The sequence below is a fragment of the Physcomitrium patens genome, chromosome 24, assembly GCF_059467195.1.
Source record: "Physcomitrium patens ecotype Gransden chromosome 24, ASM5946719v1, whole genome shotgun sequence".
NCBI classification, from domain to species: Eukaryota; Viridiplantae; Streptophyta; class Bryopsida; order Funariales; family Funariaceae; genus Physcomitrium; species Physcomitrium patens.
The window spans coordinates 6,090,095-6,107,107 of NC_143433.1; the positions used below are offsets into that span (position 1 = coordinate 6,090,095).

General features: G+C 38.2%; 1 protein-coding gene across 9 annotated transcripts; it reads right to left on the bottom strand.

Moving 5' to 3' along the window:
* Positions 1–10,623: 10,623 nt before the first annotated feature.
* LOC112276996 (1-deoxy-D-xylulose 5-phosphate reductoisomerase, chloroplastic) lies at positions 10,624–16,621 on the bottom strand. Of its 9 annotated transcripts, none has more exons than XM_024508902.3 (14): positions 16,549–16,621; positions 15,296–15,399; positions 14,689–14,743; positions 14,360–14,535; positions 13,988–14,074; positions 13,740–13,865; positions 13,442–13,504; positions 13,016–13,165; positions 12,608–12,675; positions 12,265–12,376; positions 11,980–12,084; positions 11,704–11,825; positions 11,337–11,483; positions 10,624–11,070 (listed from the first exon to the last, which is right to left on the bottom strand). In XM_024508902.3, exons 2-14 carry the CDS (start codon positions 15,365–15,367, stop codon positions 10,899–10,901), a joined length of 1,455 nt encoding a protein of 484 aa, XP_024364670.1. In that variant the 5' UTR covers positions 15,368–15,399; positions 16,549–16,621; the 3' UTR covers positions 10,624–10,898. The 9 variants fall into 9 exon arrangements, with proteins under 9 accessions (XP_024364670.1, XP_024364663.1, XP_024364667.1 ...); XM_024508895.3 differs by having other exon boundaries at positions 14,689–14,746; XM_024508899.3 differs by having other exon boundaries at positions 16,533–16,621.
* Positions 16,622–17,013: the final 392 nt, after the last annotated feature.

The following is a 17,013-nucleotide window of genomic DNA, read 5'->3' on the forward strand; positions in this document are numbered from 1 at the left end:
TCAATTTAGGTAAATGTGCCTTCGACCCATGAATCGGTCTTAGATTCCAAGGTACATGCGGTACAGTGAAGATAACCATAGGTGTTATAATATTTGGATCCACACACCCAATTTCATGAGATTCGAAGGCATATAATCTACCTTGTTTAGCCAACATCTTTTTGAAGCAAGTAATTTCCTCCTGCAATAAAGAACCATCAGAACCAATCTTCAATTCTTCAAAAGTCTCTTTAGTAAACTGATGTGCAATACTCATTAGATCTCTTAAACTTGCTTCTTTTGATGCTTCTCCCATTTGTTCTTTAGAATCTTCTGGTAATGGTCTAGCAACAGGCTTTACCTTCTTATCTGCCGTTTTATATCTCGTCTCTATAGTGACTTCTGGTGCTTGAAAAGATTCAAGTATGGTATAAACCTCTCTTGAATGAATCTCAACAATCTTATCATTATCTTCTAACCCAAAAGATGTAATCAATTCCAATGAATCTTCCAATCCATTTTCTTCATAAACACCTAAAATTCTCTCATCATCTTGCAATATACCTAACTTGCGTAATTGTCCTTCAATATCATATAATCTTTTTCTTTCTTTTCTTTTACAATCATCAACTTTCTTATACATAATATTTCCATTCTCCAATATACCAATAAAACTCGCATCAAAGGCACCTTCATCTCGCGAGAGTACCTCCTCTTTTGTACCTCCATAATCTCGCTTTACAGTGGTATCTCCCCAAAATCCTTAAATCCTTCAACAATCTTTGGCAATGGTTTTTCCTTCAACCCATCTTGGTTCCGTTCATGGTTAGGAGGTACTGTTAGAAATTGTACAGCTTTCCTCCCATCTTCGCTCCGTACCCTTGCATAAGCTGAACCATCGTCAAGTACCTTTGTTTCCATCCGTGTTGCCGTGATATAAGGTTGTCCTAAAATCAACGGATAAGACGTTGTATCTTGGACGAAGAAATGTTGCTCCGTCGCAACATCCCCAATCCGAATTTTGACATGTAGACAAGCTCCATATAATTCGCCTCGTGTGTTATTAGCTGCTCGTATTACCCATCCATATTCCATATCAATTGGCCATTTTTGCTTCTTATAAAGATCTTTAGACATGAGTTTTATTTCAGAACCATGGTCCACCAAAGCAACTATTGGTTCTTCTATATCTCCTACTTTCACCAATACCTCAGTAGTTGTCCTTGCCCAATGCTTTCGAGTATAATGGCTCAAAGTTTCCATTTCCTTGTCACTAGAATCTTCGAAACGTACTCGCTAATTATACCCATTCTTTTCATTTGTTGGTTGCTTGTAACCAATATCAACCTCTTCTTCATCTCTATATATTCTTGCATCAATAGCATGACTCATTCCAGTTTCGCTCATTAATTGCCTCTTTCGCTTAATGGTGTCAATGATAACATCATGAAACTCCTTCTTTGTAATTCTCAAGACTTCTTTCAATGTGAATTCCACCTTAGTATTTAATATACGTTCTTCCAACACCCCTTTCAAATTTGTTGCCGCTTCAATGTCAGAAAGTAGCTTATAAGCAATTGATTTGCCCTTATCTTTTGTCTCCATTGTTTTTTCTCCCAATGATGCTGAGGTATCCTTTACAGGCAATTCTTGTGAAGCTGCCTCCCGAGCCTTGTCTCCTCGAGTTTGCCTCTTAAAAGAATTTCCTTCTCTAGTATCATCAAAATTTCCTCGTCTTTTTTCTTCCATCAAAGCTTCATGTTGGCTCTTAGCAATATATGCATGAACTGAAAGAGACTCAACAGGATCCTCCCAACCTGTTCTACCTCGTATTGTAGCTACAGTTGTCAATAACGCTTCTCGAGGTAATTTCCCTTCTTGCATTATAGAAACGGCAGAAGCCCAAAACTCACTAGTTTCTGTACTTCCACCAATTTCATCATCTACTCTAGCACCATAACTTGCACTTTCTCGTACTACTGTTTCATGCTCTTTTAAGTAATCTTGAACCAATGCTCTCATTCCTCCCTTGCCAAAATTGGTTTGAAGAAGATCCTCCCTATCTTTCAATGCTATCTTCCCATCTTTCCAACAAATAATTCCCTGCCGTATCATATTATTAAATTCATTGCAATCTTTTCTAGTGTGTGAAGCATGATCACACCAAATGCATCTTTGTACATATCCTTGTTTTGAAACATTCTTCGAATTATTTATAGAAGTATTCTCTTCAAGTCTTGCCAATTTGATTTGAAGATCTCGCATTCCTCGTATAATTTCTTCCATCTCCATATCTGCTTTCTTCGATAAGGATGTCGAAGGTTGAACTGTAGGCATTGTTGGTGGTGTTGTACGTATTGGAGCTTTGGGTGCTTGTACTGTTTTCGGAATATTGCTCCTATCCTTCCTACTTTCTTTTTTTGTAAGCAATCCCACCGCATCTTCAACGTTCTTTCACTTGGTTGTCCATCCTTCATCTTCTTCTTTGTCTTCAAGAAGGAGTTCTAATTTCCCTTGCAATTCTCCATCAACAGCTTGAAGAAATAGATCAACTTTGTTCAGCTCCAATGTCAATTTTTCTACCTTCGATAATTGAGAGTACTGCCTCTCAAATTCCCTTAGTAGCTCTGTTGCTTGCAAATTCTTATTAGGCCGTTCAATCCATTCCAGAAACAGCTTCTTAGTAAGGCAATCAGCATCTTCCAAGAAATATTCGTCTTTCAATGCATGTGAAAAAACCTCCCATGAATTCCCATAACGATCAGTAATCAATGTAATATGGTCTCTTATCTCTGGTATAGTGGCAAGTCCAAATAGTTCAACCATTTTCTTCTCAGAAACCCGATTTAATTCCATTTCACGAATATAACATCTTAAATACCTTGAAATATTCCTTCCATCAAATTGATCTATTTTATTGACCACTGCTTGCAATGCTTTGGTTGCCAAAGCTTCCTTTCGATCATTGCTTTGCTGTTGCTGCATTGACAATGAGAAGGCTTGAAACATACTAGCAATAGACGGATCCATGTGCATACCTTGTCCTTTAGAAGAATCTCCACCAGAAACTCCTCCCAAAAATCCTTCAAAATTTTTATTTTTGTTTTCCATAAAAATAAAGATAAAATCAACCAAAATCCAATACCTTCTACCTCAAGCTTTCACGTTGGGTTCACCACTTATGTCGTATTACGTGCTTTCCTGCTCGAGAACGTGCCGGGCGTCTGGCTGTAGAAGGTAGTATGGAGATTCGCCAATAGTCAAGCAATCTATCAGTTTTTGACTGCTGGAATATAAACGACTGTAAGAATATATCGTAAATCTATACAGATGCCCTTCGACTGCTTATCGAAGTCCTTTTTTGCCCCAGCCGGTAGGTCTGTAGACGTTACAGAGAACCCCGAACAACTCAAACTGTTAATCTCCAATACCGCTTTGTACTTACGATCTTGTATCCACTGACTGTCTTTTTAGATTAATCCAATAAATTTCATTCACTCCGCATACTCAATCCTATAGACACCCTTTTAACTCTTCATCACAGAGGTAACTCGATCTCACAAAACAGTCAAGAGTAATCAAACCCATTTCATTAAAAATCTCGATTCACCATTACAACACTGACTTCAGCAACGATTGCCTCAGTCTTCCCAAAACCATATGAAGAAGAAAAATCCAATTCTCTGTCTTTTCTTCCCTGACCTCGAAGCATGAAGCTAGCTCTCTCCTATCTTCAAAAAAAACCTCTCCAAAAACTTCTTCTCCCCCTAACCTTATCCTCTGAATTTCTTCAATCTTCCGTCTTGGATCCGAAATTAGCTCCCACCGTCAGAGCTTAGATCCGAAATTGGCTCCTGCCGTCAGAGCTTTCTCCTCCATTTTTACCTTTAAGAGATCCATTTACCCAAAACAACGTTCCTTGAAATGGCACAGAGAATAGGACAGCCTGAAACAGAATCGAAATCCCGTACTCGGGTCTACATTGAGTCGCCCGACTAATTCAAGTCTCATATTGGGTAAGATGCCCATAGTAACCTGGATGTTCACGTAATTGGATCCAATTGGTCTTCGCATCAGATTGGCTAAGGCCCGTAGTAAGACCTGGATTTTCCCGTAATTAGACTGCATTGGGTTGCCCGGCCAATTCAGGTCTCATATTGGATAAGATGCCCATAGTAATCTGGATTTCCCCGTAATTAGACTGCATTGGGTTGCCCGACCAATTCAGGTCTCATATTGGATAAGAGTCCTGTAGTAAGACCCGGATTTCCCCGTAATTAGACTGCATTGGGTTGCATGACCAATTCAGGTCTCATATTGAGTAAGAGGACCCGGATTGGATTCTCGAAATTGGATCCAATTGGCTCTTCAAACCAGGCTCACCCGTCGCGTGAATTGGTCCTTTCCCTTTCTGCTGACTCTCGTTATTGGAATCGAACGGAGCATTTCAGTATGCCCCGGCTGACTGTAACGGGGTGACTGAACCTGACCACTCAGTATTTGCACTGAAGTTGGTCGTTGCTTCCAATATTCGAGGTAATTGAACATTAATAAAAGTCCCCTTTCTTTATATTTTCACAGTATACTCGTGTTACAACACGACACCGTATGTGGTAACAACTATTCATGATAATGCAACTTACTCATTGCAGGAGTTAGATGGAACAAGGTTAAAAATACCAATTGCAAGGAAGCGAGTAAAAATATTTAAACAAAGATACACAAAAATAAATATAGAAGACCTTGGTGAAGAAATAGATATTCCTCAATATGAAGATGAATTTGACATGGATAGCAAAAATAATGAAGAAGATTTAGACGAAGACTTTGAGAACGTATTATGAATCAAACAACAACTAGATTATTTGGTGCATACCAGAAGATGCACAGGTTCAAAGAAGGTGGATGTTGTATTGTAACATGACTATATGATAAAAATATAAATAGAAAAAATATTATTAATATTTAGTCATCTTGGAGGTTAAAAACAGTGGCCAATTTTAGTGCCAATATTCACGATCAATTAATGTCACCCACCAGCGTCATTGAACCAAGTACCCTCCGTACCAACGGACAATTAGGATCATTTTCCAACCCTACATAGAACAAACCTAGTAGGTATATATCGGTGGAGACACCCAATATGTATGATGGAGGTGCAGGAAGACCACTTCGTCGTTTTCATTGCAAACAGGTTGGTCATTATGCTAGTGAATGTTCCAATCCCAAAGCCAGTGATGATTATGCGCCAATGTGTAGGAATTGCAAGTAGTCGAGGCATACTTATCAGCAATGTAATGCTCCATCTAATTTCAATAAACAGGATCAGCAGATCCAAAACCAAGGAAAAATTGAGGAGATAAATCAAGGTCCTCAAGATTTTTCGGTAAATCAAGTAGAATGAGTCCAAGCCGTTCTTACCAGGAATCGGAAAAAGAAGAAACGACCAATTCAATATTTGGGTGAGTTTGATGTGAAGGATCAATTTGACTCAATTACGGGGACATCCAATCCATGTCTTGATATGGGCCTCTTACCCAATATAAGACCTGACTTGGTTGGGCAACCCAATGAGGTCCCAAATACAAAGGCTTCGGTTCTATTTCAAGTTCTTCTATTCTCTATGCTATTTTGGAAGAAATGTCCTTTTCGTAGAAAGATCCTCTTAAAAATAGGAATTCTGGGGAGGCACCATCGGTTGTTCCAATTCAAAGTCCAAGGCAAGAGAAAATGGGGCCACACGGAGTTAAAAAGGAGGAGAGGATAAGAAAAAGGGCATTCAGAGATCAAGATTTTGGGATCAGAGAGCTAGCTTCAAGTTCCTCCGAAAGGTGTAGAATTGGATTTTCATAGGATTTGGAAAGACTTTTGCAATCATTGCTGAAAGTCAGTGTTTATATTGGTGATTTGGATTTTTTTTTTGCAATAAAGTTAAGGTTGATAGTCTTGATTGTTTTGTGAAATTGGAGAAACTTTTGCGGTTGAAATTTAGAGGTATCTAGAAGGTTGAGTATGTCGAGTACATACAAAAGTTTGTATTAATCTGACGGAACAAATAGAGGTTATTTGACCATTAGCATAAAAAAATATCGGAAGTTAATAGATTGGGATTGTTTAGGATTTCTGTAATATCTGAAGATCTACTAACTAGAATAAGGTGACTTTTGGCGTAGTAAGTCGAAGACTTCTAGGCGATAGTCAAGATATATCAATATGGATTTACGACATTTTCTTGCAATCTGTAAGTTAGATTGGATTGAAACTTCTTAAGCATTTAGAAGGCTTGCAAAGATATTAGTAGTAGAAGTTTACAACAATTGGACAATTAGATTGAGAATTACAGCTTGCCGAAGCTCGCTGTCTAGTGTTAGGATTTAAAAAAATAAAATAAAATAAAAATAAATAAAATAATAAAATAATAAAATAAAATAAAATAAAAAAATAAAACTAACAAATAACAAAAGACTTTGTGCTTATAATATCTTGAAGTTATTGAAAATAATATTTCTAAGCATTTTGTATTGGGATTAAGCTTTTACATTGAAATCCAAAATAGTTTGTATTTAGATGGTTGAAATCCTTTAGCCTATCTAGATACTTGCAAAACATTTTTTTATCTTCCACAGCCAAATGTCGCGTATGTTCTCAAGCAAGATAGTACATAATACGACAACATTGGGTGCTTTGTTACATTGACATGACTTGCAAGAGTATAAAAAGGCTCAAATATCACAATCCAACCTTATCCAAAATCATGTATTTGAGATCCATTCTAAAGTCTTCTATCATCATAAATGTCTAGATATTGGATTGTTGTATCTCTCTTAAAGTAAGCGCATGTAGAGTTTAATATTATTGGGTACATAAATTTGTTACTTGAAATAGAATAAGCCATTACTAAGAATATAATCCTAATATTGTATATCATCTATCTTTAGTTCATCGCTAACCATCTTGAAATAACTATCTTTTTATATAGCTTCTTTCTATTTTATCTCTTTGATTAGATCCAAAATAATACTATTAATAGTAGTGACTTCTTTCTTATCTTTTGATTTGACTTTTAAGTCTAGTCTTTATGATAAGTTGTTTGACACAATATGTTGTTACCCTTACTTGTACTTAAGCTGGATATCAAAAAGCTACAATTATTCTTCCTAACAATGATGCCACAATTTTATATTTTCTAAATCCAAATCATGTAGCAATAGTCGATGGTTAATCCAAATGACCACTAGCTTTCCTAATATATAGTATTGCTACACCTTTGTGGTATGTACAATCGCTAATTGTTCTTCATGATGTGCAAAATAATTGTGCTCTGCCCTTCTAAGCTTACGTGATTCATACACCACATCTTGAAGGTCTCTACGAAAGTCTTGTTGAAGAACCACTCCAATAGCAAAGTTGAAAGCATCAATATCAAGTGTACAAAAGAGATTAAGATCATACAATTGCAATATTAAAGCAATAATGAGTGCCTTTTTTTAACTTATCAAAGGCATTTTGTTGCTCGAGTTTTCATTCAAATGTGACACCTTTCTCCAATATGCTTATCAATGAGGCAACAATGTGAGCAAATCAACAAATAAAATGGCAATCGTATCTAACAAAGCTTTAAAATGAATAAACTTCAGAAGCATTATTAGAAGTTGGCCAATCTTTGACTGCTTTTATGTTATCTTGCTCCATATGCATGCCTTTGGATGACACCACATGTCCCAAAAAGATGACTTCTGACTTCCAAAGTTCACATTTTGATTGCTTGCAATAGAAGTGACTATCTTACATCTGATGTTGCATCTCTTATAGGTATTACTCATGTTCTTTAAAGGTTTTATTATATATGAGGATATCATCAATGAAGATAAATACATACTTATCCAAAAGGTCTCAAAATAATTTGTTCATTTGACACATGAAAGAAGTTGGAGCATTGGTGAGGCTAAAGGGTAAAACCAGCCATTCAAAATATCTATAGCGGGTACAAAATACCATCTTTTCTACATCTTCTCTTGTAATAGGTATTTGCCAATAACCGCTCCAAAGATCTAATTTATTAAAGATTGTTGCACCTTGAAGTTGATCAAAAAGATCATCCACATGTAAAAGTGGATATGTATTTTTAACAGTCTGCTTATTGAAACCTCAATAATCGATGCAAAGGCAAAGTCCACCATCCTTCTTAGGTGCAAAGAATATAGGTGCTCTCCATCGTGATGTGCTTTCTTGAATGAAGCCTTTCTCTAAGAGTTCATCTAATGTCTTCCGTAGCTCCTCAAGTTCTTTCAGTGTTAGGCAATAAATTAGTCGACTTCTTAGTTTGGCTATAAGTAATAGTTCTATTTGAAAGGAGGTACCTTGATCAAGATGTATGCTACTAGGTAGGTCAGTTGGAAAGACATTTTGATATTCTTATATGAATTGTTCTGCTCGTTCTATGCCTTTTATTGTCTTTCCCATCATTGACACAAGATTTGGAACCACCATACATATTGGTTGCTAATACTATATTTTTTTCTTTATAAAGGCTATTCCTATAAGTAAGTCTTTACTTACAGATTGTCTTTTTTCTTCACTTGATATAGACATGTGAAGAGTCACCTTGCGTCTTTCATCTTAAAAGAAAAATTCTTTGCTATCTAATCAACTTGATTATTTTCCATCTATAGCCATTACACACCAATCATAATATCATACCTTAACTTTGTCACCTTGAATGTCTTTCTTATGACGTAAGTATTCGTCAATCTCAAGGTTTCTTTTTCACACATCTCATTCAATACATTCTCTCAGTCATATGCAAGGTATATACTTCTTTCCTTGATTTCCTTGGTTTTAATTCTAAACTGATTGGTGATTTCAATTGAAATGTTATTTTCCATATAGCCACAATCTATAAGCACTTGACATGGTTGTCCTTTTAGTAATCCCATTAGATGCACCAATCGATTTTTTTTATAGTTGTCCAAGGCTATGCCATTTGTCTCTGAGAGACAATGGCTATCCCTAGTATTGGCTCCCGGTGCCTTTATTAGGGAGCCCTGTTTTCCTGCTTTGATTCATTATCAACTTTGTGAGTTTCAAGACTGTGAATTTGCCTTGTCTTGTTGGTACTTGTACTTTGATGTTTTGGACAACCTCCGATCTGATGGCCTAGCTCTTGACAATAGAAACATAATCCTTTTTGTACCAACATTTGTCATCTTTGTAGTGTTAATGATCTTTGTAAGGCATCAATCTCCATTAGCGTTGGTTGTTGTGCCGTAATATTAGATAGCGGTATAAGACTTTGTGCTATAGGTCATACTCCACGACTTTTGAAATCTATAGCATTGACCCTCTCTGTAATCTAAATTGCCTCTTCAAATGTTTGTGGATCCCTTAATTCACCTCTCCTTGGACTTCAGATTTCAAACCTTATAGGAATTGATCCATCATCTTTATCTCTAAAACATTGCCAATTTGGAGACATAGGGACTTGAATTCGAGGACATAATCTTGCATAGACCTAGTTTTTGTAAGATTTGCCAACTGATTGCGTGATATTTTCTTTGTATTAATGGGCCAAAATTGATTCCTAAACTCGGTCTCAAACTCCTCCTAGTTACAAAATCCACCTTAAGCTCCATAACTTTGAACTTGATATCACCACCAAATGGCTGCCATATCTCTCAAATAATTAGCTGCATATATGATTCCTTCAGTGGTATTTGCCCTAGATAATTGAACATATTGTCACATGTTGAAGAGCCATTGATATACATCTTCTTGTCTTAAAGTTCCAGAGTATGTATTAGACTTACTGAATTTCAACCTAGCAAATATTGACTTTCTTATCTTCGAAGCTTCTATTTGTCCTTGCAAAGTAGCTATCCACCCTAAGAGGTGACGTATTTGATCTTTTATCTGGACTTGCTCTGCTATATCTCCCATATTGTAATTTCTCTATTGGACTCTACTATTGTAGTATCTTTTCACCTCTCTATTGACTTTTTAAGAATAGCTTATGGTAGCCTCAACATAATATCCAATGTGATGACAACTAACCTTGGACTAAATGATGATTATTAATATGCTACCAAAGGTAAACAATATAACACTTGCTTTGATACCAATAAAACATGACTAGACTATCTCAAAAGTCGAAGATCCTTCTAATCCTTAATAACATAAGGTTTCATCACAAAATAGGACAAAACAGACTAGAACAAACTAAACGAAACTAAACAAAATAGGACATGAAAGACAAAACTAAGCAAATCCAAATAGAAGAGAACAAATCTAAACAAAAAGATGCAAAATCAAATTTTACTGAGAAAAAAGGTCTAAAGCCATACCTAGAGGTGCCCTTCGGATTATGCAATGTGCTTTCAGTATTAGCAACTTTCAAAAGTATATTTTTTCAGTACATAAGTACTAAAGAAATTGAATGGCTTTCAATTTACTTATATTATGTACTTAGATGACAACTTTGTGCTATAGAAGGCTGCAAAGGAACATGTGGGATACCTTAGAAAAGTGCTCAAGGAAAAGAAAGAATTTGCACAACTTGAGATTGAGTTTTTGGGCACTTAGTGAACTCGGATGAAATCAAGTAGGACATAAAAGGATGAAAGCAATCCTAGAGTGGAAGCAGCCATCTACACAAAAGGGTGTTAGGTCATTTATAAGTCTAGCGAATTACTATCGCCGCTTCATTCGTGATTTTGCCAAGATTGCCAGACCTTTGTCCGACTTGTTGAAAAACGGTCCCACTCAAGAATCTATGTGAATCTAACAATACATAATAACATTCTGGAATCTAAACTACAAAATACTGAACTGTTCTAGACCACTGTTCAGAGCAATGGTCATAACAGGTCATTGTCTACCAGGAGTTCAGTTTCTGAAAATCTAAGAATGTTGCAATCTACATACTACACAATGACTGCTGCCAGGAACGAGCCAGATTCTACCAACTCGGCTGTGTAGTCTCGTGCCCATCCATCGAAATGAAGAATTTCCTCCAATGAAGGACTTTCAACCAGTTCCTCTCTGTGCTTTGCACATGTTTTTTCGATCAATTTCACGATGTCCAAGTAGCCAATCCTACATTGGGAGAGATGGAACTGTTAGAGATAAATACATATCTACAGACTAGATCGTCAAGGTCAACTGCACCCATACCCGTTAAATGTGTTTCATGATGATATCAAAAAGATTCTAAAATGGTGATATCCAGAATTAAGCAACGTCAAATAATCTAAGTTTAGAATCCCTATGATAAGATCTGTTTTGTTAAGTTCTTTTTTAATTTAGTTTAAGTTTGCTTACGATTATAATTAGCAGAAAATTGAGTTTTTCTTTGTACGTACCTCTCCTCAAGGAAAAGCTCAACAGCCTTTTCATTTGCGGCACTTAGCACACCGGTCATCGTCCCACCAGCCCGACCGGCACTGTAAGAGAGTGCCATGGAGGGGTATTTGGCGTGGTCTGGCTTCATGAAAGTAAGATTTCCCATTCTGCTCACAATCACATCAAATTGTGAGTTGGGCTGAACCAACTAAACGACGCGGACACCTGACTCTGAGATTTAGTGTAACCTTGATGTTCAGGCATACAATTTCTGATAGTAATCAACATGAACACTTGGCAGGTGATTAAATAAGAGAGAAAGTCATGTGGTATTTAATCAATGGATATTGGACTATACGAATACAATATGAAACAAAAGTAACTCACTTGAAAAAGTCCAAACGAGGCCATGTCTTCTCTGAACAGGGAATACGCTCTGGCCACGACATGGTGTAAAGAATGGGTAGCCGCATGTCTGGCCAGCCTAATTGGGCAATGACTGAGGAGTCCTATCAGACAAGTCACATCCATCATCTCAAAAGTCAGAAACCATTTGACCAAATCGAAAAATGTTAAAGGTTACTCCAGTCTGTAATCAAATAACAACTCTTTCAAACATGGTTTGATTGGAAAGAATTTCTCTGCGGTGATTATGAGATAAACCTGCGTCTCCACCATGGAATGAATAATTGATTGGGGATGAACAACAATATCAATATCATCGTAATCAGCTCCGAAGAGATAATGGGCTTCAATCACTTCCAGACCCTGAATAGCAATCGATGCAATGTCATTCCGAAGCATCGAGTGATCCGACAGAAAAAACTTCCCTCATGAAAAATCCAACGAAGATACCACCAAGACTAGGTAGCTGAAACAAAATCCTGTTAACAAAATTGTTCATGTAAAGTCGTGCCAGCCATCAAAATGCAATTCAGGAAGACCCACCTTGTTCATGAGCGTAGCAGAATCAACCGTAATTTTGCGGCCCATGCTCCAGTTGGGATGCTTCAAAGCATCTGCTACTTTAACATCTTTTAACTTCTCCACTGGCCAATCTCTAAAAGGACAGTGCATATCAACTATTACAACTGCCATATCCTAATTTTAAATGTCCGAAACAAATGTTGCGTTCAGAAAACACGCATTCCTAAACTCCAAGTCGAAACCATCCATTCTTCAGAATTCTTTTGTGTGAACACTCTTGATCAACACTAAGGATTCTACAGATTACATCCATCTTTGAAATGAGGACTTGGAAATCACAGAATATATAACATTGTTCAAATACCTGAATGCACCTCCGGACGCCGTAAGTATAATACGCCTCAATCCACTTTCAGGAAGACCTTGGATACACTGCCACAAAAAACAGACGATGCTCAGCGGTCAAAACTCAACAACCCAGTACCGTTGTCTGGCCAAGTACAGAAATACTATGGATTGCGATTTCCCAGACTCTGTTACAAATGAATAACTACTCTAACAAGAAAAATGACGTAGTCTCATTTTCCAATGAACACTCAAGTCATTTGTCAAATGTCTGAAAAGCCAGACTCTTGAAGATCAAAGAAAATGTAACCAACCGCGGTTGAATAGTACGAACACTCCCTCAATGTTCGTATTGTTCAAGTTCCAAACTAAAAAACCTGTTAATGATACTACAGATCTTCTGTATACAAATGACACTGGGAAAAACCTGAAAGATGGCCGAGTGCTCAGAATCAGCTGGCAAGATTTTAATGCCATGCTTCTTAGCCAGAGGTAACACATATGGACCTCCAGCAATCAAAGTCTCTTTGTTGGCCAAGGCAATATCTTTACCAGCTTCAATAGCAGCAACTGTGGGCTGCAACAAACAAACCTTCAATTAAAAAACCTCGTCCAAACGTTATCACCTACTGATAATATTTGTCGATTTAGATGTAGACCTGTACTTAGAAATAGACCGAATAAATCAATTGAAACAATACGATACCCCTAGAAGGCACACAACGACGTGTAAGGTATTTGACGCAAGTTGGAGGTTACAAGGATTATAAGGACGATTAAGCTTCCAGCCTGCAGGAGACGGCTTCGAACCTTTGGTCACAGAACATCAGATGTATCTAGGACAGGAACGTACCTTCAATCCTGCGCAACCAACAATTCCTGTAACAACAGTAACGGCTTCTGGATGTCTCGCCACCTGATCGGAAGAAACAGACTTCGAATTATGAATCTTTAAAGAGGTTATGACCAGTGGCTTTGAAGAGGAATGTCGAAAGGCATTAAATTTTGCAGACCAAACAGATGAGATTTAGACAATTCATGATGATAATAGTTAAAGCACGAACACATAAATCAGAAACTATGTCAAGACAACGGGAACTAAAGAAGTTCCTTCGTGGGTGCAGTATAAATGCAGCAAGACAAAGACTAACCTCCACAATGCCTTCATCGCCAACCATGATCTCTGGAAGCTTTTCCAAGCCAGCAAGAGCTTCTCTTAGTGCAGGCACTGATGAGGCCTCCTTGACTGCCACAAGGCTGGGTTTGAACACCTTAATCTGAAATAGATTGCTCAAATATGCAAAGATTTAATAAACACCACAAAAAAATAAGAGTTCCACCATAGGAAAATGATAATATTGGATACTAAATGGTGTAAATTCGGTAGTGAGGCAATGACCTGTTCAGCCAAAAGAGTGATATTGGAGCCAGCAGCCAAAGCCACGACCTTGAATCTGTCCGGATTCTCGGCAACAATGTCCAGCGTCTACAATCCGAAATAAAAATTAAGCGATCAGATCCTACACCGATAAGTCAACACCATGATGAAGTTTGTATCTCAATCAGCAGCAAACTCTAAGTGGTTCCTCTTTCGAACTCATCATTCGCAAAATTTCATAATTAACAAAATTAAAAACCTGATAAAAGCTCAACAACGATGGCCAGATGCCATAACAATTGACTCCTAATGCACCCTCGTAGAATGATCTCATCCACGGATCGAGAATTCGGTTGGGTAAAAACTATTTTTTGCCAGGCGAACATATCCCACCTGTGTGCCAATAGAACCGGTCGATCCAATGAGGGAAATAGGTTTGGGGCCATTTCTGATCTTGACTTCCTCCGCGACAGCCCTCCCAGGCCAAGCTGGAGGCACTTCTGCTCCCATACACCTCACACCTGGAGTAGCCTTGACCGCCGGGAAAGATGATTTCTTGCTGCCCTTAACTGCAGACATGCGATGAAATCTTCAACATAAGGGAGCACTAAAAAATGGATGCAAGACTTCGGTACAATTTCTTTGCTTCAATTGTGGTTGAGGGTCAATCATGGTTGCCAATAGAAGCTGAATATTAGAAACAAATACAGGGCAAAATGAACCTTGAAGACTGCAGCCTGATAAGGAAGACATATCCATGGCAGACATTCTCGCGTCCTTCTGCACCAAAAGATACACAAGACGTTGCTCGTCAATCAATTGTCACCAAAGACGACTATTCGACAGTTAGATGGCAGCTCGCTAGAATAATAATCAGAATAACGATAGTACTAAGAAAAAGAAAAAAAATCAAGTAAAACTAAGAATAAATAATAAAAAGCCATTCTGGTCCGTACAAAACATGCGGCGCTGAAACTCTCACAGGAGTCCTTTTCAAGGATCCTCGAAAGAGGTCAAACCCATGTAAACTAATTCCAAAAGCTAATTACGAGAGATAAAGAAAAATCGCTAGGAAATATAGTTCGCATCCTGAAATGCTCTAATCACTAGCTGATAAAATCTGGAACTTGAATTATGTCACAATCAAAAAATGCTGAGGGATCAAGCAAGGAAACTATAAAAAACGACATGAATTTCAGCATTTTGAGTTACATGAATGTGATGTAATATGTCACAAAATGGAAACAATGGACTCAAATTGAACACCCATAATCATTCCTGGGTGTACACATATAAGCACTCTAGAATTTTGATGCAGCCCACACTTACTAAGGCTCTAGCACCGACTTCGAAAGACACGGCCCCAGAAAGTCCTGCCATGGATACCGCCATCAAAGCCATATATTTCAGGACGATGATGTTCTTCACTTACTCTGCATTAGAACAAATCTGTTAGAATATAATTTCTGTATCATCTGTAAACGCAGTCTCCACACCGATCCATCCAGAAGTTTCCAAAAACAACAGTCGTCCGGCAAAGTTTCGTTCTCCAACAATGGCTACACTGTCAACAAATCAGCGTTGAAAACAAATTGACGACTACGCAGAATAGAGGAAAAACCCCGACATCAGTCATGAGCACATTAACATGCGCGCTAATCACACTAATGCAAACTTGGTAGAAGATAGTCTATAAATGAAGACACAGAATACCTACCAGGCAATTCATTAATGCTCTCAAACTTTACTAGGACATATACAGCCACTTACATATATATAAATAAATAAATAAATAAATAAAACAGAAATGGAAGACACAATGAAAACTAACAATGCGAGTATGTTGCCTGCGAGTCATCAACACAAGAGTTGCTCTATATCTTTTCGCAGAAATTTATCTAACGTGCCAAACCTGGACAATCAAGAGTGTCCAGCACTGTCTCTCAATCACAACCAACTGGTATCCGTTCACATGTATTAATCACAAATCTACAAATGCAGAAAAGTCTGGAACTGAAAGATGACAAGAAAACTACAAACCCATACAATTAGCTCACCATCGCTGAGAGCAAAACGAATAGAATTCGCACACAATGAAAAGACAATACACAACCATCACAGAGAAGTCCATGACGGGAAACCCAAAGTCTTATAGTTTGCAAGTTCGTATTGCTGATGGATTGTACCCAATAAAACTGACATTCACATTCTAAAACGTACATAATCAAATTTTCCGTCAAATCTACATGCAGTAAGTAGAAGCCCAATTACAAAAACATCCAAAAACTACAAAAAGGATCATTCACGCAATGCGAAACCGAAACCGAGAAAGTGCGCGCGACCACCTCGACCGTATCCAAACAACGACAGTAAAAAAAATTCTTCGCAAAGGACGGAGACAAATTTAACCACAACCAAAACTTCGAGAGCGAACTAACGAGATTAATTCAGAGTTCCAAGCACCCCCACAATTACCAAACACCACTACCACAACAAATTCCACCCGTGGCAATCCGGCGATTCCAAACCCGGCGGGAAAAGTCCGAGCTTGATATGAATAACTCACTGCAACGCCGACTCACAGCGACAAGTTGTGCGCGACAGAGGTGAACATGAAAGCTCGTTGGGCAGCAAAAATGCGCAAAGTGGGGAGCTGGCGAAGAGGATAGTAGCGCGCAGGCTACACTTGGCTTATCACCACCACATGCTCCTCCTGGTGGTGCTGCTGCAACGCTGCCGAGACGCCGTGACGCAGCGACGCCCCACGGCAAGCGTGTCACGGGTTCATCACGGGCTGGGCCGGGGACGGGTTGGGTCGGGTCGGGGGAAGGGGGAGGTCATCGGGGGACGTGGCGTTCTTGCCATGTAAGCAGCCAGCTCGGATGAGGATTGGTTGTTGTGATTGAAAAGTACATACGTGGAATCAGCCCCTTGTGTTGTTTTGTGCATCGACTTGCTGTCGTTTTGTCCACGTCGGTATCTTGGGGGTCCGTCCCTCTGGCAATCTGCAGTCGCACATGCTTTTATATTAGAACTCATATATAGTT